The sequence below is a fragment of the Apodemus sylvaticus genome, chromosome 4, assembly GCF_947179515.1.
Source record: "Apodemus sylvaticus chromosome 4, mApoSyl1.1, whole genome shotgun sequence".
Taxonomy (NCBI): domain Eukaryota; kingdom Metazoa; phylum Chordata; class Mammalia; order Rodentia; family Muridae; genus Apodemus; species Apodemus sylvaticus.
This window is the reverse complement of record NC_067475.1, coordinates 77,982,701-78,005,774: the sequence shown is the minus strand read 5'-3', so window position 1 is coordinate 78,005,774 and position 23,074 is coordinate 77,982,701. Positions and strand designations below refer to the sequence as shown.

The following is a 23,074-nucleotide window of genomic DNA, read 5'->3' as shown; positions in this document are numbered from 1 at the left end:
TAGAAGCCGGCAGGCTGTGGGATTTAGTCTACTTTCTTGGCTCCATACTGCCCCCACCCCCAGTATCTTTCTCATGTAAGATGGGTATTTCCTTAGTTAAGCAGTTTAGCACCGCCCTTCCCATTAGCAGTCCACTGTAGTCATATAGTCGGCCAGCTAGGCTGCGGGCCAGGGCTGGAGCTGCAGAACTCCTGTCTAGACCCCAGCAACTGGGGCATGACCAGTTGTTTTGATGATGTTTCCAAGATCCATATAGCAAAAGGGGGACTTGCTCTTCAGATGTTACACTCCAGCTTTCCGGGGTGATTTAAGTGGAATTATTTCTGGACCCAGGAGAGCCTGGGGAGAACCCTCTCCCTCTGATGTCCCATTTTTAGTGCTAGGACACAGCCTTCTTTTTGGACGTTCCATACAGAGGAGATGGATGGTGCTGGCCTTGCTAGGGGGGAGGCATCCTCCCTCCAGGAGAGTTTCTTTTAAGCTATTTTTTTGCTTTTGACAGACTGGCTAAATTGATTACAGCTATAGACTGAGCTGTCCAGTTGCCCATATTCTCTAAATATTGGGCGCCAAGTCTCCAGCAAGTCCCAGATGCCAAGAAAATGCAGCTATCCCCAGGCGGACAGGGAAAATGAGGCCAGAAAAGAAAAGTTCACAGACTGGGCTCTGTGTTGGGATTAGGCGGCCGAATGGGCAGTGCGTCATTTCGCTGTGCTCATGGGATCTGTGTGGCAAGCTAAGAGAAGGCATTGCCACGTTCCACACCAGCGTCTCACGCAAGCCAGGATGGCCTTCATCAGAGGGAGGAGGGGCGGGTGTGAAGTACATCTGCACAGGTTGGCTATGGATTGTAGCATTTCTGAGAACTATTCTCCTCGTTTCTCACACATAGTATAAAACCTATGAAGCCCAAAGTGTTGCTGGTAGATTTCTTCATTACAAATGGCTAATCTGGGTCCGTGCTTTGATTGTGGCTTGGGGGCTCGCTGGTGGAATTCCTAAGTCCTCCACCTCTCTCCATAGGTGATGGTCATGATGGCGCCATGTTCAGAAGGAGGGTGGGAGAGAGGGGGGGTGCAGTTGCTTGTGAGGAGAGGCTGGGGGTGGCTTCCATGGCCTACTTAGAGAGCCAGGTGAAGGGATTCTGTCTCCCTCCCTCAGGACTTGCAGGCCTCCAAGCAGCACTGAGGAGGGTGTTTCTAAACATAGGGACATAGTGGTTTCCTGTCCCCAGTCCTTGCTCCAGCAGTCGCAGGTCAGGTCGGGTCGGGTGGATAGCTGAAGGCCTGGGCAGGAAAGGCAGTGCCATCTTCTGTGGCCTCAGCTCAGGCCTGCGCTGTGCTCCTCCTCTCTGCGTTCCCCCTGCAGGAGTTGGGAGATGGGAGCTACCTGAGCAGACTAAGAGCATTATTCTGGAAAGGCTGAGCATGTTCTACTGGGTTCCTTAAATCCTGGCTCTAGGCAGAAGGCTTGTCCCCTTTAAAATGCACACGAGGCTCCTTCTGAAAGCTGATCCCTGTGCTGAGTCACAGCCTAGAGCCTCCAGAAGGAAGGCCCAGGCCCACACATGGGACAGGCACTGTAGTCAGTGCCCATGGAAGCATCCCCTCCAGGAGGCCATGCTCGTCTGTGGGGAAAGGCCTGGACTCTTCACCTGGCTATGCTCAGGACTCCCTCCACTGCCAGGCATGGCCTACACACCACAGTCGGCACAAGGGTTTCCCCTCTGGGCCTGTGAATAGGAGCCTGGAATGAGCCAAAGCAGACAAGGCCTCCCTGGGCTGGACTGTCTGTCTCCTGCATTGCCCGAGAGTTTACCTCCCTGAAGACTCATTCTAGCCATACAGCACTGAAAACGTGAAGAGTTAACTCCCCACTGGTCAGCCAGGGTCACAAGGTGAGATGAGGGCACAAGCAGGGTTTGACAGGCTTTATGGTACGTCTTGACCAATCAGAGACTCCAAGTCTTATACCATTCCCTTGAAATGCCACCATTGAGCCTGGGGCACACCGAGTCTCATCTTTTACCTCCTAACTGTGTGTTTTCTCTCCTGGGACCCTCTGACGTCCTCTGGCAGGGTGCAGGCTGCACTGCCCTTGTGGTAGCTGTGGTTGCCCGGAAGCTTGAACTCACCAAAGCCGAGAAGCACGTGCACAACTTCATGATGGACACACAACTCACCAAACGGGTAAGCCGCCTCAAGCCTACATCCTCCTGCAGGTCCACAGCTGGAGTGGGAGCTGGTCAGACAGACATCAGACACCGGGAGTGGTTTAGCAATGCTCCTTTGAGTACAAGGCTAGGACTGCCCCAGCTCAAGCACACAGCCCCAACCCAGTGCACAAATCCCAGTAAACCAAGTGAGCCTACCATAAAGTCACTGCATGCTTTGAGCAATCAAATAGGTTTCCTGATAATTATATCAAGAAGAAGCCGTCTCTCCTCCCTGCCTGATGGGGTCAAACCAATCACACAGGGTGGTGCTATAGTTTTGACTATGCTCAAATATTTTCATGATTCTCATTAAGGCCAGTAGAGAGCCTTAAAATTATACTGGAGAAGTACCTAAATCCAATCCCTTTAAAAAGTCATTTAAAGAGATTATTCCAGTAGAGCCCACATTCCCAAATATTGTTGCTCATCAAAATGTCATCATCCGTTTTCCCTTTTGGGCTGTCTGGATAATGGTTCTCCCATGCATCCTTATGAACTCGGCTTAGGAAGAGGATAAACTGTAAGTGCGGGGATGGGGTGATTAGCTGCTGTGCAGATCCCCCCACTGAATTGTCAGAGAAAAGGAAGCTCATTTAAGCCAGGCACAGTGATCCCAGAATGCAAAAAGCTAAGGCAGGAGGATTGCCACAAATATGAAGCCAGCCTGGGCCATCTAGCCCTATCTTAAAACAAAACAAACAAAACAAAAACAAAACAAAAAGTCAAGCAAAAATTAATAAGGCTCCTTTAGAACAGAAAAGAGGCTTCTAGAACAGAAAATACGGCTTCCAGGACAACAGGCCCAACAAACCAGCAAGGAGCAGATTTCAAGCAAGACTCTGGAAACAAATGGATGCCTGAAGGAAGGTCAGGCGTGTGACCTCTGGGTGGCTGTTCTTCTCCAGAGAAAGAACCAGAACCCTGAGCGCTATGCAGGAGTTGATCCCCAGGGAACCGCTTCAAGGTGACATGAATCTACCAGCAAGCCGACAGTCTTAGTTGGGGATTTGAGTACTAGAGAAACTCTTCTGTGATTAACGTTTCAAAGCCATAAAAAAAATGTGTTAGAAATAGAGACAGGCGGGAAGACAGAACAAACAGAGCCTGGGAAGGAGCAGGCGGGCCCTCGGGGAAGCCAGCATAGAGTCTGCGGTTGCCAAGGCCTCGCAGCGCCTCAGCAGAATTATTTATGGCGTTTGATTGTTGGGTCTTTGATTGGGGGTTTCTTTAAAGAGCTGCCACAGATATGAAAAAGGAACCTGTACAAGCAAATCTTGACATACCATTGGCATACAGACCACAAGGAGCGTCGTGGGGTGGCCCCGAGCCACCAGCCAGACAAAAGAAAACATGGGACTCTAGCATGACAGGATGTGACACTGTCACCCTGCAGCAACAATACCAGATGCTCTGAGGACATCCTCAGCCTCCCCTCCAAGCATGCCACAGCCAGGCTCGCTCAGCACCAAGGGGAAGGCTAGGGTATGGGCGGCCTAAAATGAAAGTGTCAGCCCAGCTGGCTGCTTCCAAGCCCCTCAGGCATTGGGAGAGGGGTTCTGTCTCCCAGATCTTCCCCGAGGGTGTTTGCCAAGAAGAGAAACTGTAACATCCCCTGTTTGCTCCCATGGCTTTTCAAAGCCAAGAGTATACTTTGTATTTTCCTTCTATTCCTTTGTCCTATGCCTTTTTCACCCAGTAAATCAGACACGAGAGGAAAATAAAACCGAGGAAAGCCGGCTCTCTCATGGGCCAGGAAAATAAGCACATTTTTCCCCTGCACTATAATTGTAGAAGGAGATGAGGTTGTGGTTGCTAATTTCAATCTTTCAAAAATAATTCACTAAAATCCTCTTCAAGGCCACTTACTTTTGGAGGAATAGGGCTGAAAATCAAATCCACGGATATTTATTGCTCGCCCGTGAGTGTGAGGTGCCTACTTAATTCAATAACATCTCACTTTTCTCAGAACACTCCAATCTGCTGAAATGTCCCTGTAATATCTTATATCTTTTCCCAGAGAAATAAACACAAAAGGAATGATTCTCACAGAGGGAGATTGGAAGCTGGCGTGACAGAGACTTCACAAAGGTCCTCCTGGGCATCCTTGTCTGAACTGAAGCTGGCCCTGACCTCTGACCACTAGGGAAGCCTAGAGGGTCCCTGACCTGACCTTTGCCCTTTCCAAACAGCCTGTGTGTCCACTTAGAGGGACTCACGGGTCAAAGAGATGTAAGCTCAAGTCTGTTCCCAAGACTCCAGTGAATTCTCAGAGCAAGGTCCAGTGTGGAAGGAGCTGCCGTGGTCTGTGGCCACTCGGTAGTGATTAGCGGCCTCCCTGATAAAAGCAGCTCCTTGCAATATTAATCCCTTGACTATCTAAGCAAGAAAACATGAAATGTAGCCTGTGATCAAATGGGAGTCATGATTCGTCCGGCTTGGCTAGCTTCCACCCGCCCTTCCAGGCAGCACGGGCTGTGGGCGCGTGTTTACTCATGGAGAACGAGGAGCCTGGGGGCGTGGAAGATGGACTTGCTTCTGACTTTCCCAAACCCCGTGGCATGTCTCCTTTTACCTGAATAACTTGTCAACCTTGGTGGCAACGTCACTTCTGTACTTAGTGAGATCACAGCTTCCCACACTGACTTCACAGTCACTGCCACTGTTAATCTATAATTGTAACTTATTGCCAGCCCCGGACTACTCAATAATGTCTAAGGAAGTGACACACAGCAACACTGTGTGTGGTCGGGAGGTGACCCATTGTACCTCACCGGCTCCCCACTCAGACCTGTGGTAGGCTCTCCAGTCAGTCTGTTAAGTGCGTGCTGCTGGCTTGGGTGGCCCTCCCTCTCCCTGCAGAAGGGTTCCTTGGCCCCGAAATCTTACTGAACTACATTTCCTGTGAGATCAGTGCATAAAGCCAAACCCAGAAGCCCTGAACTATGTCTGGCTCCTGACTCTCAAGGGCTGCTTACAAACATCACTGTCCCTGCACAGTCCAGGTTCAAAGACAGTGCCAGTTCAGGCTAGTCTACCTTGCAGCGCTCGGGGCCCCGCCCCTCACTTAGCCGTTTACTCTGATGATCTCTCCAAGGCTCCTCTCATTGCATCCGTAAAGCACCCTCTTCCTGGTTTTTCTTGCCTAAAGACCAGCCATCCTGCACTTTGCTTCACCCTTCTCATCCCGTTAGACCTGATGTCACCCTGAACATATCACTAACACACTCAAAAAGCCTCAGGCAGCCCTAGAACCTACTGAACAGTCCTAAATAAAACCTGAACTCTAAAATGTCAAAGGCTTGCGGGGGAAATGTTTCCAGCAGGCTCACTCAAAGACTTACTCTTTGTAGGGGTGTTTTATAGGGGAACACAATGGCAATGACTGTTATGCGGACAGGAAGGCTGGCTGAGGACCTCTAGGTGGATGGCCATGGCTGTCACGGCTCATGATTAGGTCCCCAGAAGAAGCTTTTCATTAGGTAATCAAGCATGCAATTACTAGAAATGCTAATTCTCCCAGAAGAGGAGTGCAAATGACATTCCCACAAAGGCCGTGACCAAGAGAGACTGGGCATGGAGTTTCTTTCCCCAGCAACAATAGAAACGCCTGGTGCTGAAACAGGAAAGATCCTGGAGATGAGCTGGTCCAAACCAGATGTGAATACTCAGGTCCAGAGAGGGGGAGGGGATGGATGCCCAACACGTGCAGCTTGCTGGTACCTGTGGAGGAGCTGGTTTGTCTACAGGAAGCAGTCACTCCAGCCACTACCCAACACGGTTAGTTCCTTGAGCTTTGCACGGTGGCTAAGGTCCCAGGCCTGCAAGACAAGAAAGAGCCAGCCTGACTTCAATGCCTGGTGCCACATTAATAGCCCTGGGGGGGACCTGCCATTTGTCACTGAATTGTTACCAGTCAAGCTCAAAAACTCCAACACCGAACCACAGAATACATCTCCTCTCTGCTTCTCTCCCCATTCCAAAGTCCTGACAAAGATGCTAACGAAGCCCCTTCTAGGTGAGGTGGTGACTGTGGATTATGAGGGAGGAAGGAAAGAGAGGAGGCCAAGCAGGTGATGAGAGACTCTCAGAAAGCTGTTGCTGGAGGAAGATGAGGAAGAGTGTCTGGCAGGAGGAAGGGGGCGATCGGTCTATAGTGGACACCTCCGATGAAGCTCTGGAGACAGGCTGCCTCAGGTCTCCCAACAAGATGCTCCTCATCTCTGCTAGTTGGAGTCCCCGGGCTGACCGTGAGATGTAACTCATGGCTGACAGGCAGCTCAGATCCCCCCTTTGCCTTCTCCAACCAAGAAGGACACGGCTTCCTTGGAGGAGAGGTGGCCAGAGCAGCCTGTAACATGGGATGCTGTGATGATGAATACAGGGAACAGATGTGTCCTCCTACATATGTTCTTCTCTCAGGAGCTAGGGCCATAAGAAGAAGCTGACACATATTAGAAAAGCGATATTAATAAGGTGACCGGAGTCTACAAGATGTCTCAGTGGGAAAAGGTACTTCCCGTCAAGCCTGCGGCCTCAGTGTGCTCCCTGGGACCACATGGTAGAAAAAAGAATTGACCCTTGAAAGTTGTTCTCTAACCTCTAGCCATACACTGGGATGCATATACCATCCCATAATAAACAGATAAATGTAATGAGAAATGTATATATAAAAAAGCAACACCAAAGTAACTGTGCCTGGAAATACACCAAGGGCAGGCTTTATGTTGAGTTCTCTACCTGTGTTCGCATCTAATCAACACAGAAGCCCGTCTCCGAGATGAACTACACTTGCTAGAGCCCGGGCTTGCTTTAATTTTCTTTGAGGCACTTAGTGTCTGATACTGTGGTTTTTTAACCTCGTACTTCCTCACCCAAAGATTATTAATTCCATGATGGCAAGAATGCTATCGATTCACCAGGAGTGGTAGTGTGCATTGTAAGCCCGAGAAGCTGCCGCAGAGGGATTCTGAGTTTGAAGTCAGTCTGGGCTAACGGTGAGTTCAAGGTTGGTCTAGGCTACAGAGTGAGACCCAGTTTTTGTTTTTTTTAAAGACATTATTGACTTGTTGACCTTTTTCTTCTCCCTTTCTAGGACAGTGTCTGGCTCATCATAGGTACTTGTTAATATTTGTTAACTGTCCTTCAAATGGACAGAGAAAGTAAGTCAGAGAGCTCAGTAATAGATCCACAGTGGAGCAAACAACCCACCACTTAGCACATTTATCTGAACATTAACACATGAAATAACGCAGACATTAGTGCTCTGCAAAGCCTGGCATAGCCGTTAACTCACAGTTATTTGGGAGAGTTTCATCAAACCTGTTTCTTCCCCAGTCCTGCTAATGTGAAGAGTCTGTCCTTCCTAGCCAGGAAAGGTAGTGTGTTTGTTTAATCCCAGCACTCAGAAGACAGAGGCAGGGGGATCTCTGTGAGTTTAAGGCCAACCTGGTCTACATAGCAAGTTCCAGGATTTCAATGATTGTGTGGTAAGACTCTGTCTCAAAACAAAACAGTCCCATAGTATATACTATATAGTATGTGGTATATGGTATATGGTACATGGTACATGGTATAAGGTGTATGGTGTATGGTGTAAGGTATATGGTATAAGGTATGTGGTATATGGTATATAGTATATAGAATATGGTATATGGCATATGGTATATAGTATATGGCATATGGTATATGGTATATGGCATATAGCTTATAGCATGTAGCATGTAGCATGTAGCATATAGTATATAATATATATCTTATAGTATATAGAACTTAAGCAGAGTGAAGAGCCACGTGGGGGTCAGAGAGTTTATAGACACAGTGAAAACAATCAGCCTGTGTGTTTATGTGTCTGGAAGCTGGAGAGCTAACCATTCACACATAAAAAATCCCACCCAGCCACCAGTAGTGGCACCTCAACCCAACCAGTCAGAGTCAACCTTGGACAGCGTTGCCTGTTTGCTGCTTCCCTTTCAAGCTCTGACCCTCCCAACCCTGCATCCTGGAAACATCTTTTAGGTGTGGTACCTTTGTTCATCAGGAGAGCTCAAAAGGTACCTAAGTCTTCATCAGGGAAGGGTGTCTCACACTGTGGAGGCTGAGCAGGCCCCAAGAGGGGCTGAAGTAGTGCTGTCTTCTCAGCCATACTCAGAGCCGGGTGCCAGGTGAGATGGAGGGAGACTCGGGAGAGCCAAGTGTGGTTAAAAGTCTATTGCTTTTTCTGTTGCAGATATCGATCTACTTAGCTTTGTGCCAGGCCGTTTGCTAGCAATTAATTTCAGTCAGTGCAAGGGCTTGCATTTACCATTGCTTTCCCGAATGCTCAGGGGCCTCCCTCTCACACCCATAAAGATGATGTGATTCCTCTCTGCCGCCTGGCCAAGCTGTGACTTCAGCACCTTTCATTTAGGCTGGAGTTGAAGGCACGACTTGAAGTCTGTATTCTGTCATGTTGCTGAATGAGGGCCAGATGCCTTAAAAAAGGAAGACAAAAACCAAACCAATGTCCTTCTCAATTCCTTGATCCTGGGAAAGAGGAAATGGTTCTGCTTGAAGTCAGATACAATCCAGACATGTCTTCCTTCAGACCATGTGGGAATTGTGCGCACCTCTTGGACCTGACTCTTGCTTTAACTTAGCCATTAGCTCTGTGGAAGTCTGGCCTTTCATCCCATCTCTGAAACTGTTTCCTTCTATTTTAAGTGGGGATAATAATAACCAATATCTGTCTGATACTTTAAAATTTATATAGTGCTCAAATCCGCACTGACTGTTTGCCATTGGCAAGCTGATGGGCTGAGGCTATGTAAGACCAAGGTAGTGTTAGCCCTACCCGTGCTCGTGGGTTTGTGAGGATGTTAGCCAGACCTGGACAGGGGAGCCATGCTAAAACCAGCTGTTCCCTCCACACATCAGCAGTGCCTCACAAGTGTGTGTGTCTGTGTGCTCCCAAGAACATACATGTGTGTATGTGTGTATGTATACCCAAGCATGTGTATGTGCATGTATGTGTGTACCTGAACATGTACACATGCATGTGTGTACTTGTGTGTGCCTGAGTGTGTGTTCATATATATGTGTGTATGTGTTAAAGTGTGTGTGCATGTATATGTGTACATGCCTAATGTATGTGTGTGTGCATGTGTATGTGTACATACATGTATATATGCATATGTGTACCTGAGTGTGTGCATGTGTGTGTGCCTGAGCATTATATGTGTGCATGGGTTTGTGTGCCTGAGCATATATGTGTATGTGCATGTGTTTGTGTATCTGAGCATGTGTGTAGTATATGTGTGTGAATGTGTGTGTTTGGATATGTGTGTGTGTTAGCCTAAGATGCCTTCCCTTCATGCTATAGATAATTAGGCATTTGCTTCTAAACCGCTTAATGATGCATACAGCCTATAGGCTTTCTCATTTCAAATGTTTGTTAGCCAGACACAGAGACCATTGTCAAGAATTTGTTCGTTTTGCTATTCTGTGGCACTGTCTGCATACCTAATAAGAGACTGTAAAACTAGGGCCCTACTCATCCTTGGAACTACTTGAGCAGACTTTTTTCCTTCCTATCTTTAAGGCTTTCCGTGGAGGCCAAGCACCCACAGAAACTGAAGAGACCCTGTATCAAATCACCCACCCCTTTAAGGAGCAACCGCAGCATCCTCTCTGCTGGGAGAAAGCCCTTGCTTCCCCACCACCTATTTAGCCAATCATCTGCTTGCCCTGCCTTGGGAGCTAGGCACTGGTCACCTCCAGCCTCCTCTTACTGCCACCTGCTCCCTGTCAAACAAGAGAGTGGCAGAGTGGCCAATGTAACCATTTAAAACCATTCCACAGTAGATTTTTCCTGAACAACAACAAAAAGTATTATTTTTGTCACTTAGACATTTCTGAAAAGACTTAGATGTTCTTTTAAAAACATCACATCAACGCCAATGAAGACTACAGCTTTAGCAATAGATTTTGAAATACATACACGTTGTCGGACTGCGAAGCAATGTTTCCTAGGCCTCCCGTCCGCGTGTCTCAGCATGGTCGCAGCGCCCCATATGCTGGTGTTAGCCTCAGAACTGGTCTGTAGTCTCTGGTTTTATTAAAATCCTATCTGGCAAGCCACCTGATCTCTTCTAGGCTGGTCTCCTCACTTCATGCCCTGGGCCTGTGGTCCTGGGCCAGTTGCATAGCTGACAGAAATGGAGACCATTAATCAGAAATATGTTTAGCTTGCTAGTATGCTAGTAAATGCTGAAGATGTCTGTGTTTGGATTAAAACTTTGTCCCCTGCCATCTGGAAGCCATTGATAGGTCTCAGCTCAGTCAGGAGCTGGATGGTATCAGTGGTTTCCATGTCAACGAAAGAGAGTTGTATATGAAGCCTTGTGGCTACAGTGCCTGGGGAAGCCACCCCAGGAAGGAGGCAGCTGTGCTGTCGCACCTAAGCCTCTTCCCTGATTCTCAGACACTACTGAGATGATTTCAGTTTTGTGCCAATTACATTTCCATGTGAAATCGCAATGCATAATCTTTGGCCTGTTAGAAAAGGAGCAGGGGCCTTGTTGGTATCTGTCACTGCAGTTTGTAAGAAAGACATTTTCTCAAAAGACACCTTTAAAAATTTCCAGTTGGTAGGAAGCCTGTTACTCTCAAGTGAAGTGTGGTACCTGATTATGAGGGCATTGATGGCATGTATTTATTGATCCAAACTGTACCCCAGACTTCAAGGGCTTGCTAAGCAGCCTGTCTAAATATAGCATCAGCAACGGCAGCCGGGAGGCAGCAATGAAACCATTAAGAAGAAGGAGAAATGCCTCTCAGCTCTAAGCTCCAGTCTAGGCTGCAGATACAAGATTAATAAAAGATGTGTTTCAATCATTTTTTCTAAGAGTTTCATGATCTTGATTAAGAAAGTATGTCTCTGAAGAGCCATTTTCTCAGGAGGCAGACGGCAGCCACACATGCAAGAAAAAACCTATTTTGTGAACCTAGGAATTAACCTGCCGTCTGCTTGTCACCTTTCCTCAGATCAAGAACGCCGCCGCCAATGTCCTCCGGGAAACATGGCTAATCTATAAACACACGAAGCTGCTAAAGAAGATTGACCACGCCAAAGTCAGGAAACACCAGAGGAAGTTCCTCCAAGCTATCCACCAGTGAGTATCAGAGCACCAGAGCAGTGGACTGTTTGGCCAAACCAAATGCAGGCTACCACAGCTCCACTGCGGCTTCTCAAGCCAGGGAGACGCAGGAGAAACCCACTCTGCTCTACTTCAAAAGCACCGAGCTCAGGCTAGCCTTTGACTGCCTGTGAGGCGGTGTGCAGGCTGCCGAGGGAGAAAGGACCCAAAGGCATTCATGCTACCCAGATGCGCATGCACACATATATGCATGGACACACACATAGAGACACATACACACATATGTACACCACACATGGACACATGGACAGAGGCAGAGACACACATGGATACACCCATACAGAAACAGACCCATGCACAGACATACATGGACACATACACAGACACACACATGTATGAACACACATGGACACACAGACTCATGCATAGACACATGCACACACAGACACACACAGAGATGCATAGACAAACACACAGTGACATATACAAAACACATAAAGACACAGACACACATATATACAGACCCATATACACATGCATGGACACATACATATTCATAGAAATAAACACATGTATACAGACCCACATGCCTTAACTTCACACGTGTGTGTGTCACTAGTTCCTTTTGTGATAGAGGAATATGAGTGTTTAAGTAGAGTACAGAGCTGGGTATGGTGGTTCGTGATTGTAATCCTGAAACTCAAGAGCATCCCTGTGAGTTGAAAGCCATCCTGGACTACAACTTCCGGTTGAGGTCAGGCGAGAGCCTGCCGACCCCCAAATAAATACATAAGCAAATAAATAAATAGAGCAGGGAAACAAAAGAAAGGCTGTTGTTTTGACTCACAGGTTTGAGGATCCTGGACAGTCAGGAAGCAGACATTGGAGGAGAGGGAACCCAAAGGAAAGCAGGGAGCAGTGGAGCACTGAGACTAGCCAGGCACTGAATGTGCCGAGGGGAGCCTGCCTGGAGACCCGAGTTCGCTCTCTTGGGGGTCCTGACAAGTCTAATTCCATCAGCGACCCCTGTGCTCACGGCCCCAACACTAAGTTCCAAGCTCAGGAATGATGAAGGGCTGACGCTTTAGTGTGACCTCGAAATGCCTGTTTCAACTCTTCCCCGCAGACTGAGGGGTGTCAAGATGGAACAACGGAAGCTGAGTGACCAAGCCAACACCCTGGTGGACCTTTCCAAGGTGAGCGGCATCTGGGGCATCCTGGCCCCCATTCACAGAGCACAGAGCAGGGTCAGCAAGACAACGGCACCCCTCCTTGGTTAAATGTCTAGGTTTGCATTTTTTGAGCATTTGTAATCTACCAGTGTGTCCTGTCTTTTAACACTTGGCGTTTGTTTCTTAAGTTAAATAGCTCATATTTGCCTGTGCTCATAACTAATTAGCTAACCAATCCTTATTGGTGTGTTATTAGCTGTGCATCCAGGGGCTTTTAAAGACAAGCAGAAGTCACACAAGGAAGTACCTTAGTGAGGGCCAGATGTGACGAGAGCCGTGCAGATGACTTGGGTTACACCTGACACGATTCTTGCACTTTGTTGGTACACTAGGAAACTCATTTCCCTGTATCTTCTAATCCTTACAGCCCAGGTTTTCCCCGACCTCAAATAGATGGTGGTAGTGATGTGTGTGTGTGAGTGTGAGTGTGTGTGTGTGTGTGTGTGTGTGTGTGTGTGCCATAACAGGCAGACAGCTGACAGTGAACATGGAGTTCCTGAGAGCCTAAGTCTTAAGACGCAATATGACATCGCCATTCAGCGTTTCTTGCTTTTACTGCCATCAACATCATAAACAGACTCTCTTCTTGAAAATCAGTACTGTGGGCAGAGCCGAGCGTGGGCAGTCTGACCGGGAGGGCCCCCTGCCCCCTACTACCTTCTGATAGAAATTATAGAGCAGATTGGGCTGGCAGAACATTCCAGCAGATGTCAATTGTAACGAACAGTATTCCCTGGGAAAGCAAAGGAAACTCCCTCAGGCCTTCAATTAGGCCCCCTTTGAACCGAGCCAGCAGGCAGAGATGACTGTGCAGGCCCTCATTCAATAGAGGGATCAAAGCGAAGAAAGGACTCCTATGCCAGTGAGGCCCTCGGTCACAGCTGGGGAGATGCCCACAGACACATGTGTCATTGGAAGGGGCATTCAGGTGGGGTTTCCCAGAACCCAGTGTGGGAGTGGATGAACGGACCCCTAGAGTCTTGGGCATATTGGTTAATACACTAGAGTTCCAGTATCAAAACCTACGGGAAGTACTCCCCAAATGTTGGAACCACTTATTTCCAGGAGGTAAGGGGGTGTCAGGAGACCACCTGTACCACCTCCTCACTCCTGCTCAGATGCTGTTCCCCTACCTCAATCCCCACCCCAATCCCCACCCCACACCAGGTCACCTTGGGGTGTAGTTGACTTTCATTTGTTCTTAATTCTGAATTCTTGAGAGAGGTGATTTGATTGGCCAGTTTTAGTTATATGTCTGCCCTTAGACAAATCAGCTGTGACTAGAAAGAAGGAACCAGGTAGGACTGTGAGCCTCCGCAGTGGCTCAGGAAGATGAGCATTGCCCCAAGCAATGTTTCCCATCTCACCTCTCGCCCATAGGACACGCCGTGGCTGATGTTCCCCCAGAAATATCAGGTTAACCTAGGTTTTGAGTCCATCTTCCTGCAGGGCTGCCCACAGTCTCTCATTGATGAGGTGAAAGAGATGGCTTGGTAAACTTGGCACACTTGCTGAAGAGAGAGAGATCTGAATTTGAATGCCCAACACCCACACTAAGAGCCTGGAGGAGCTGCATGAGCCTTCAGCATTGGTGGGCAGAAAAGTGTGATGGCCAGCGAGCTTGGCCAAGGCGGCAGCCGCCAGTTCAGCGAGAGGCCCTGCTTCAAAGGGACAAGGCAGAGGATAATAGAGAGACTCCATAACTGCGGAGCTTTTGCATGCTTGTACCGATGAACTGGCTCCCACAGATTCACATGCATGCAACACACACACACACACACAGAGAGAGAGAGAGAGAGAGAGAGAGAGAGAGAGAGAGAGAGAGAGAGAAAGAGAGAGAGAGAGAGAAACACTCTCCTGCACTGGGTTGGGAAATAAACCCATATATCACTGAGGAGTGCAGTCTGTGGGAAGAAGGCGTGACAGCCATTGTAAAGAACATTCATGACACCAGAGGAGGCGACAGACCCTGATATCCATCCATCTCGTCTCTGTGTTTTCCTCCCTCGAGGCCGGCCCAGATTCCAGCGGCAGTCGTGTGCTTCATGCTGGTCCCCACTCCCTTGCCATCCTGTTAGTTAGCAGCACTGTCAAGGGAAAGGACGTGTCACAATCCACACTTGCTCCTTTCCCTTTGTGCTTTGCCTCCTGACTCCCCACCCCCTCCTCCTTGCTCATCCCTAGGTTGAGAATGCGCCCCTCCATTGCATTTTCTGTATCAAACGGGCCTCAGTCGTGTATGCTGTCAGAGCTGGGAGGGCTTGGACCCCTCACCCAGTCCCTTCAGTTTCTTCAACTGGGATGGAAAACAATCCCACCATCTGAAGCTCGGGAGATCAGATAGGAACTGTAAACCTGCTTTGCGAGCTGTAAAGATTTCAAAAATGGCAGTTCCGATTATGAACACAGATAAGGAACCAGAACTGGAAGGAACAAGATGACCATCACCTGGTTACACACTGGAGTGCATCAGGTGCCCTGTGGCCCCAGCCTGGGATCTGTGGTTTGTCTATTCAGGAGGATCCATGCCCTGTGAGGAGGCAGTTGACACCACATACACACACACACACACACACACACACACACACACACACACACACACACACACCAGGTTACCCTTTCCCTGGGAGGGCAACTGATGAGTGAGGAGCTATCTTCAGATCTGCTCCTCCAAGATTCCAACTGCAGGGGGCTCTCTGTAATTTCCCCACGGCCCTTCTGCTCCTCTGCGGCTGCCTTGAGTACTGCTCCCCCCCACCCCCACCCCCTGTCCTGTTTCTCTGTCATCCTGTTTCCTGCTCCTCCGGTCTCTGTGGCCTCCACATCCTCCTAGAGCAGTGGTTCTGAACCTTCCTAATGCTGCCAACCCTGAATGCAGTTCCTCATATTGTGATGACCCCCCCAACACAAAATGATTTCATCACAACTGTAATTTTGCTACTGTTATGAATCATAATGTAGATATCTGATATGTCATGCCATGCCCAAAGGGGGTTCAACCCATAGGTTGAGAACCACTGTCCTAGAGAAATGATAGGTGAAATGAGATTAGGGTGCTACACACACACACACACACACACACACACACACACACCACACACACACACACACACACACACGCACACACGCACGCACGCGCGCGCGCGCGCGCGCACACACACACACACACACACAGCACATGGACACAGGCATCAGAACCTTTCCCTCTCTCTGGGTGTGAGCCAACATTCCCAGTGCTTGCCGGTTGGCTGTTGTCTATAGTCCAGGCTTCTGCAACCATCACAGGAATTGCAGGGTGTCTGTGCAGGGAGCTCTGACAAGTGGGGCCCAAGAACAGCGTGTGGCAGGATCGGGGCAGGAGGCTGTCAGGAGTACCCTCAAAGCAGCATTGCCAGGCACATGGGAGGCACGCCTACTCTGAGGCGTCAGGTGTCATCTGCTCAACCAAGACCTCTGCCAGGTCAGAGGGCCCTTAAAAGAAGCCCCCGGCTCCGGGTCTTTGCTGCCTCCTCTTGAGCCAAGGAGCAGATAGGCGGCTCGTTGGCAGGACAGCCGTTTGTGGTCCAGGATCACGCCCCAGGCATTAACTGCATTTTATATTCTGACTGCTGGATAGAAAGGGGGTGGGGGCGAGGATGCAATCTCATAACTATGTGTAGTTATTAACTCCAGTTTGTAAGGAGGCCAGGGTAGGAGAGGTTAAGTGGCCTGCCAGTGAGCTGAAGACTTGCACTTGAACCTTGACTTGCTAATTATGAGTTTGTGGCCCTGGCCATCCTCATCCCAGTGTCGCCTATTGAATCATTAGAGGCCAGCACTCCGTACAAATCTGAGAACCATTTAGAGCCAGATTCAATTTAAGAAAGGGGAAATGTTTCTTTTCTTCCATGTATATTTGCTATTTAAAATTGCAAACTAAGTTGGGCATGGTGGTGCATATCCTTAATCCCAGCACTCAGAAAGCAGAAACAGGCAGATCTCTGTGAGTTCAAGGCCAGCTGGGTCTGCATACTGAGTTCCAAGGCCACCCAGGAATACATAGTGAAAACAAAACAAATTATAAAGTTGATCATCAATATCCATTCCTTTTAGAAAAAGAAAAAAAGTGCCCACCCCAGCCTGTCCATCACCCGGAACATCCTAGAATTCTCCTTTGGTGACATGGGAGGCAGCTGAGCGGAAGTGGCTCCCGTGGCATTCCGTCTTCCCGTGACAGATTACTCTGTGGTGATGCTCTTCTTCCTGCCTTCCCCTCTGTCTCTCCCAGATGCAGAACGTCATGTATGACTTAATCACGGAGCTCAACGACCGGAGCGAAGACCTAGAAAAGCAGATTGGCAGCCTGGAGTCCAAGCTGGAGCTCCTCACAGCCAGCTTCAATTCCCTGCCCCTGCTCATCGCAGATACCCTGCGTCAGCAGCAGCAGCAGCTGCTCACTGCCTTCGCGGAGGCCCGGGGCATCAGTGTGGCCGTGGGAACTAGCCACGCCCCCGCCTCTGACAGCCCAATCGGGATCAGCTCCACCTCTTTCCCAACCCCATACACAAGTTCAAGCAGTTGCTAAATAAAACTCCCCACTCCAGAAGCATTACCCATAGGTCTTAAGATGCAAATCAACTCTCTCCTGGTCGCTTTGCTGTCAAGGAAGTTTCAGACCAGGGAACAGAAAGAAGAAAGATGGAGCTGAGGGCTGACTCACGTTCTTTCAGCGTGCTTTGTTCGATATGCCTTGAAACCAGAAATCTAATCTCTGTTTAGGTGCCTCTACTTGGGAGCTGGAAGAGGAGGTGACGGGAAGCAACGCCTCTGTCAGGGCCCTTGCTGCAGAGTTGGCGGAGAACAGAAATCCCTGCTCAATCTCAGGTTTTCACAGGGAGGTGGGGAGGGCCAGCCACTCTGAAGCCGCTGAGAGGGTAGCCAGCCAAAGTGGGGTTCGCTGGGTAAGGGTGGTATTGGGTTTGGGGAATGGGTTCCTGGCTGCCTCGCGACCTCAGCTCACCTGTCCTGTCCTTTTGTCTAAGGAAGCCTCTGGGTGACAAAATAGAAGAGAGCTGCCCAGAACTTTCCAAAATGGACATACCCAAGTTAGACTTAGGGAGGGTGGTGGCATAGACAAATAAAAAGCCAGATTTTTCCTTCCAATAATACTATCCAACATATACACACACAGATGTTTAACCCAGGTCCTTTTCTGTTTGAGTTGAGCCCAAATGAAAAGGACCTGGTACCTCACCTTGCACACAGTAAGCGAGCTCTAAATCTGCACTGAGATGATCCGTGGGGCATGTTCAGTTGAGGATGTTAGCAGGTATTGGCCACATTCTGAGCTTCACTGCAGATGCAGGTCCCTCCTTCACAGTGTCCTGGGCATGCATGCGGCCTGATGCGAATGTCTGCCAACCGCGCACTGGAGAGATAGGCGGCCTTCTAAAAACAACAGGTTTGGAAGAGTTTTCTTCCAGTCAAATAAGCCAATGTGTGCCGATGGAATCCATGTCCCCTGGTGTCTATGTGTGGGAGAGGAGGAGACAAGTGTGCCCAGTGCCACCATAGTGAATGGAACTCTTGTCTGGGGCTTTGTTGAAGCATCTTCAGCCAAGCAGCAGGTTCCAGGTGGAGATGTAGGAGCGCGGAAGGATCAGTGCCTCACCTGCTAGGTTGGGAGGAGAAAGGTAGAGAGTGGCTCCTGTGGTCCCTTCTACCTTACCAGACATCATCTCAAAACGAAACACTGTGAGAACACAAGAGCCCTAGGGACAGGTGCAGAAAGTGAGAGGACACATTTGTTGGAAGCCTGTTTCTGTTGTGCCATGTTCGCCTTGGGGCAAAACCTTCGCCACTGAATCTCAGATTCCCAGAGACTCCAGAAACAGCAGAGCCGGGATAGGGACGGGCACCTGCTTTCCCCCCATTGCTCTGAGATCTGACTGTACACACAGCTGTGCTAGGAAAGCTATTGAGTTTTATCACCTCTCCCATCCCGAGGTCTTCGATTTCTGCTTCTAAGAAATTATACATGGAATATTTTATCCATCTTTTGGGAAGGACAAAAGGATGTTATCTGTTGCTGTTTTGAGAGTTGCCCCGTGACAGGTTATCCCAGCCCCTGGAGGCAGCGCCTTCCTAAGTGCATTTTTCTTGTGCAGTGCTGGGCCTGGTCCTCTCAGGACAGGGAATTGCTGGACAGTGAGGCAGACAGGTGTGGCATGGAAGACATGCCTTGGTTTTTTGTGTGTTTGTTGTTAAGCCTCTTTGTTTGTCCTTCGTCTGGCTGCTACTGTCTCCTGTCTTGTTTCCACAGTGCTGGAACTTGCAGCTTCCTGCATGTTAAACACGTGCTGCTCCACTCGACCACACCCCAGCCTGCTGCTGCTGTCTTAATGGCCTCTCTTCCTAATGGTCTATCTTGATCGCTCCCTCGAGCATTTTCATTAGCTGCTTTGCACACCAGAGAGGCCACATTTGTCGTTAGCATTTAATTCTTTTTACTTGGTCTTTTAATTATTAATTATCTGAAAGATTGTTTTTATCCTGAGAATGGTATTCCTGTTTTCAGTTTAACCATACCTACAGGCAGATACACAAACAGATGAAATAGCGATGTAGCATTGGTTTCTCTGTAGCATTGGTTTCTCTGTAGCATTGGTTTCACTGCTGCTGGACCCACACCCTGGCATTTGACCTACAGCCCTCACCCGTTTTCCCTGCTCTCTGTTGCATCTTGCTGGGATCCTGTGCTGTGTGGCTATAAGCATGGCACATCTAGGATTTAGTTCCCATTTCACACAAATGATGTGCAAGATCCCACCGCTTCTCCTGCTGTATATCCATCTTGGTCTGGACATAGTCTAAAATCTGTCTTTTTGTTGCTATTCTCACTAAGTAAACGCTGAAGGCCAAGCTAGCAATGCTAGTCAAGAGGATGGCTGGAGCTGTTTCAGGAGGGTACCACTAGCATTAGAGAGAGACGTGGGCATTTGTAGGACGGCCTGGCCCATTGGTATTGCAATAGGTCTGTGTGGTCTTATCTCTAGCAAAAGAATATACCTCAAGAGACGTGGCAGGGCCAGAAGGCTGCTTTGTGATGGTAAATGAGCTGCTGCTTCTCCATCCTAGTATTGCAGATTCATGAGGGAAGTAATAATTCTCTTGCAAATATGATCGACCCTTGATGGCCTAGGTATTGAGGATCCGGGTTAGCTCCCCCAGACGTATCCCTGCATCTTTTAGATGATCCCACATCACCTAAGCATCTCAGTTGAGTGGGAAAGGAGGCTAGTGGATTCTAAGGCTATGTGGGAGTGGAAGAGGTCTGAGTCTCAAGAGTCAGCTGCAATTTAAAACTATGAATTACTGTAATTTTGCTCTAGCCCTGAACTGCTCCAATTCCACTCACTCCTAGCAGGCTGACCAATGGCACAGGCTCTCCTAGCATCTTTCCAGGAATGCAATAGCAGACAGAAGACCAATATTTCCCCAAATATCTGCACACTTGAATTAAAAATATAGAGCCACCCTGTCATTGTTTAAGCCATATTATTGCTTCATGTACTGTGCAGTCAGGGATGTACTGTGATATTCCAGGACCACTGATCTCAGTGGGACTTCAGGACATAGCATCAGTTGGTAATTTACACCCGACTAGAAGCCCGTCCCTCCTTAGACTGACATCCAAATAAGAATCTGCACCTTTGGCTCAAAGGCTGCGTGTGTGATCATCATCAATAAATCACCATGCAGTGTCTGTGAGCCAATCTCACCACCTCCATAACTCCATGACATCATGTCTCGATATATGACCCAAATGAATGAGAGGGGCTGTAGCCATGCATCACCAGTGACTGTGACCCCAGCAGGGTTCTGTGCTGAAACAACAACCTTGTAAATTAGAAGACATAGAAACTGTATGTGAAAGCTAGCCCTCAAGTGTTGGGAAAGTTATTAAAGGCCAAGGAGGAACAGCACAGCATTGATAAATAATGATTTCAATGTATCTGGGGAGTTTCCCCTTACAGAGAAGTCATGGAAAGAAGAAAACTAGTGATACAAAATCAGAATAGATAAAAGTCTGAGACTGGAGTCAGATATCCCGCCAATATGTCTCAGTTTGTGTGTATTTAAAAGTGAAGATGAATTAATGTTAAGTTCAAAGTATTCAGTAGAAGACTAAATGAGATCGCTATTGCTAGCGCAGCAGCCTTGACTGACTAGCTAACCCACATTTAGATGTTACATTAGAATGTAGTGATAGTTACCAAAAAGTAATTACTGCACACCAGATAGGTAGTGATTTTCAGGGAGAAATATGGGGTTTGTGCACAGTTCAGGAAGCCCCCCTCCTCCAGAGTATGACAAACAATGTATCCCAAATTAAGAGTCAGTGTTTCATCTCAAAACAGACACCTGGCTACTGCTAGAGAAACCCAGCTGAGACACTGTGACACTACCGGCAGGTTATGACTTTCTAAGCTACTGCTTTTAAATGCTCAAATAGGTTCCCACTTCATCCAGTCACTCTACTTCCCCCAAAGCTACTGGTCGCAGATTAAGGATCCATTAGTGGACATTTTGCTGTCCCCGTTGACTTCATGGTCTTTGGTTTCAGTCCCTTAGATGGCTTTCTGGAGGCTTCCTGGCAGACATGAACTGTTCATTCTCTCCCCTGTAGCCTGCTGGCTTGTTCTCGCCTTGGACAGTATCTCTTCCTTCTCCACTACTGCCAAAGCAAACATTTGGGGAATGGGATTATAGCTAGCCTAAGACGGGGGGAATGGAGGGTAGTGGTAGTGTCTGCCTATGGTAATAGGAAGCCTGCATCGGGCTGCATGAATAGTTACCAACGGTAAACTCCTGCCAGACAAGGGATATGTGGACTTTTGTTGAGCTAGGCCACAGCCTGTGAACATGTGTGCTGTGGTCTATAGGCAACCACAGAGCGGGATGTAACTGTGATCTTTTTGTCTTACGCCATTACTGGAAATGCCCACACATGAACTGGAGTTCCCTCGGAACAACATTGTCAAATCTTCAACAGACGACCTCCGAACCAGGTGCCAAGAACCTGCAACAGCTGTTTACACACTGAGAAACGGATTCCGGAAGCTGCAAGCAACCTCGGACCTGGACTGACAAGAGACCTTGTGACCAATCAAGCTGGTGGAGGAAAAGCACAAAATTCAATAGCAACCTTTAGTTAAGATCCCAAAGACATGCTGACATTTCTGGAAAAAAGTAATAATAATAATAATAAATAATAAATAAATAGGAACAGTGACAAATAAAAAAATGAATCTGATTGGAACAGCCAACATCCAGCTTCCCAGAGGGAGGACGGGGATGAGTGACATTCTCCAGCTGTGTCACTTCTCCGGTCCCAACCAGAGCTGACCCACCTTCATTGTGTATGGTGTTTAATGGCGAAACAGAGCGATCGATTTAGTCCCAGACTCTCCATTCTGTGCTGGCCACGAGAGAACAACAAATGCGAGCGATAGGATGTTGATGGAGGAACCATTTTCATAGCAAACTCAGACATGGAGGTGTTTATATTCCAAACCAGAAGGGCCTCAGTATGAATTTGCATCTTGCCTCTGTGCTGCTTGCTATTTTTTAATGATAGGAGAAAGCATAACAGTTTATTTTAAATATGAAATATATTGCTATATTATAAAATATATTGTAACTTTCGATTACTATTTTGTATTGAGCTAGTCTTTGGCAGGCTGGGTGACAGCCTGCTTTCTTTCCTAATGACTGTTTCTGAGTACACATCACTGTTAGTGGTTGTCTGACCCCACTGCCCCCCAAACCTAGGGTCCCGGTTCCACAGCATGCCAGACGGCCATATTTTTATTCTCCAAGACTGAGCAGTAGAGACAAAAATAGCCCTGAGGTGAGCATAGAATAATTCCACCCTAAATGCCATCAAGCCATTTCAGAAGTGACTTGTAAAGCCATCAATCCTTAAGTAGCCATCAACAGTTTAGTAAAAGTGTAGACTCTATCTAAATGCAAAATGTAAGTTTTTGCCTCAGGCACAGCCAACCAGCTTTCCTCTGGCAATGTCAGAATTGGGCATTAAAAAAGAGTCTTGTTTACTTTGCCTCAAAATACTCAAAATTCTAAACTTTGAGTTTCTCTATATAAGAGGACAACCAAGATTAGAATTCTCGCCAGGCAGGGCCCAGTGAGAACCGAGGGGTGCAGGTGTGCTCCTCTGAGTTGACAATCTCTTGGAGGGGGCGTGGTTCAGGAAGGGGAAGATCAAGGTTTCTGCAGTTTGACGTTTTTGCTGGAGGAGGGGGCAGGGTGTGCACAGCAAGACTCAGAAAGAGTCAACTTCCTTGTTTGCTATTCACTGTAGCTAGGGGGAGATGGTTCTGAATGGAGCCTTTCCTCTTCCGGGAAAAAGAAGCAGCTCAAGAAACCCACTCCCTCCTCGCTGCAGTACCTGAGATATACGTGTAGAGTTACAGAGTTCCTTCCTTTGCCTT

General features: G+C 48.1%; 1 protein-coding gene across 1 annotated transcript in view; it reads left to right on the top strand.

Moving 5' to 3' along the window:
• Window positions 1–17,172, top strand: part of Kcnn3 (potassium calcium-activated channel subfamily N member 3) — a 149,382-nt gene extending 132,210 nt beyond the window's left edge. Inside the window, exons 5-8 of the mRNA XM_052180010.1 lie at window positions 2,079–2,189; window positions 11,237–11,364; window positions 12,476–12,545; window positions 16,849–17,172. Coding sequence (XP_052035970.1) covers window positions 2,079–2,189; window positions 11,237–11,364; window positions 12,476–12,545; window positions 16,849–17,145 — 606 coding nt within the window. The 3' untranslated portion in view covers window positions 17,146–17,172. The remainder of the gene's footprint in view (window positions 1–2,078; window positions 2,190–11,236; window positions 11,365–12,475; window positions 12,546–16,848) is intronic.
• The last annotated feature ends 5,902 nt before the right edge of the window (window positions 17,173–23,074 follow it).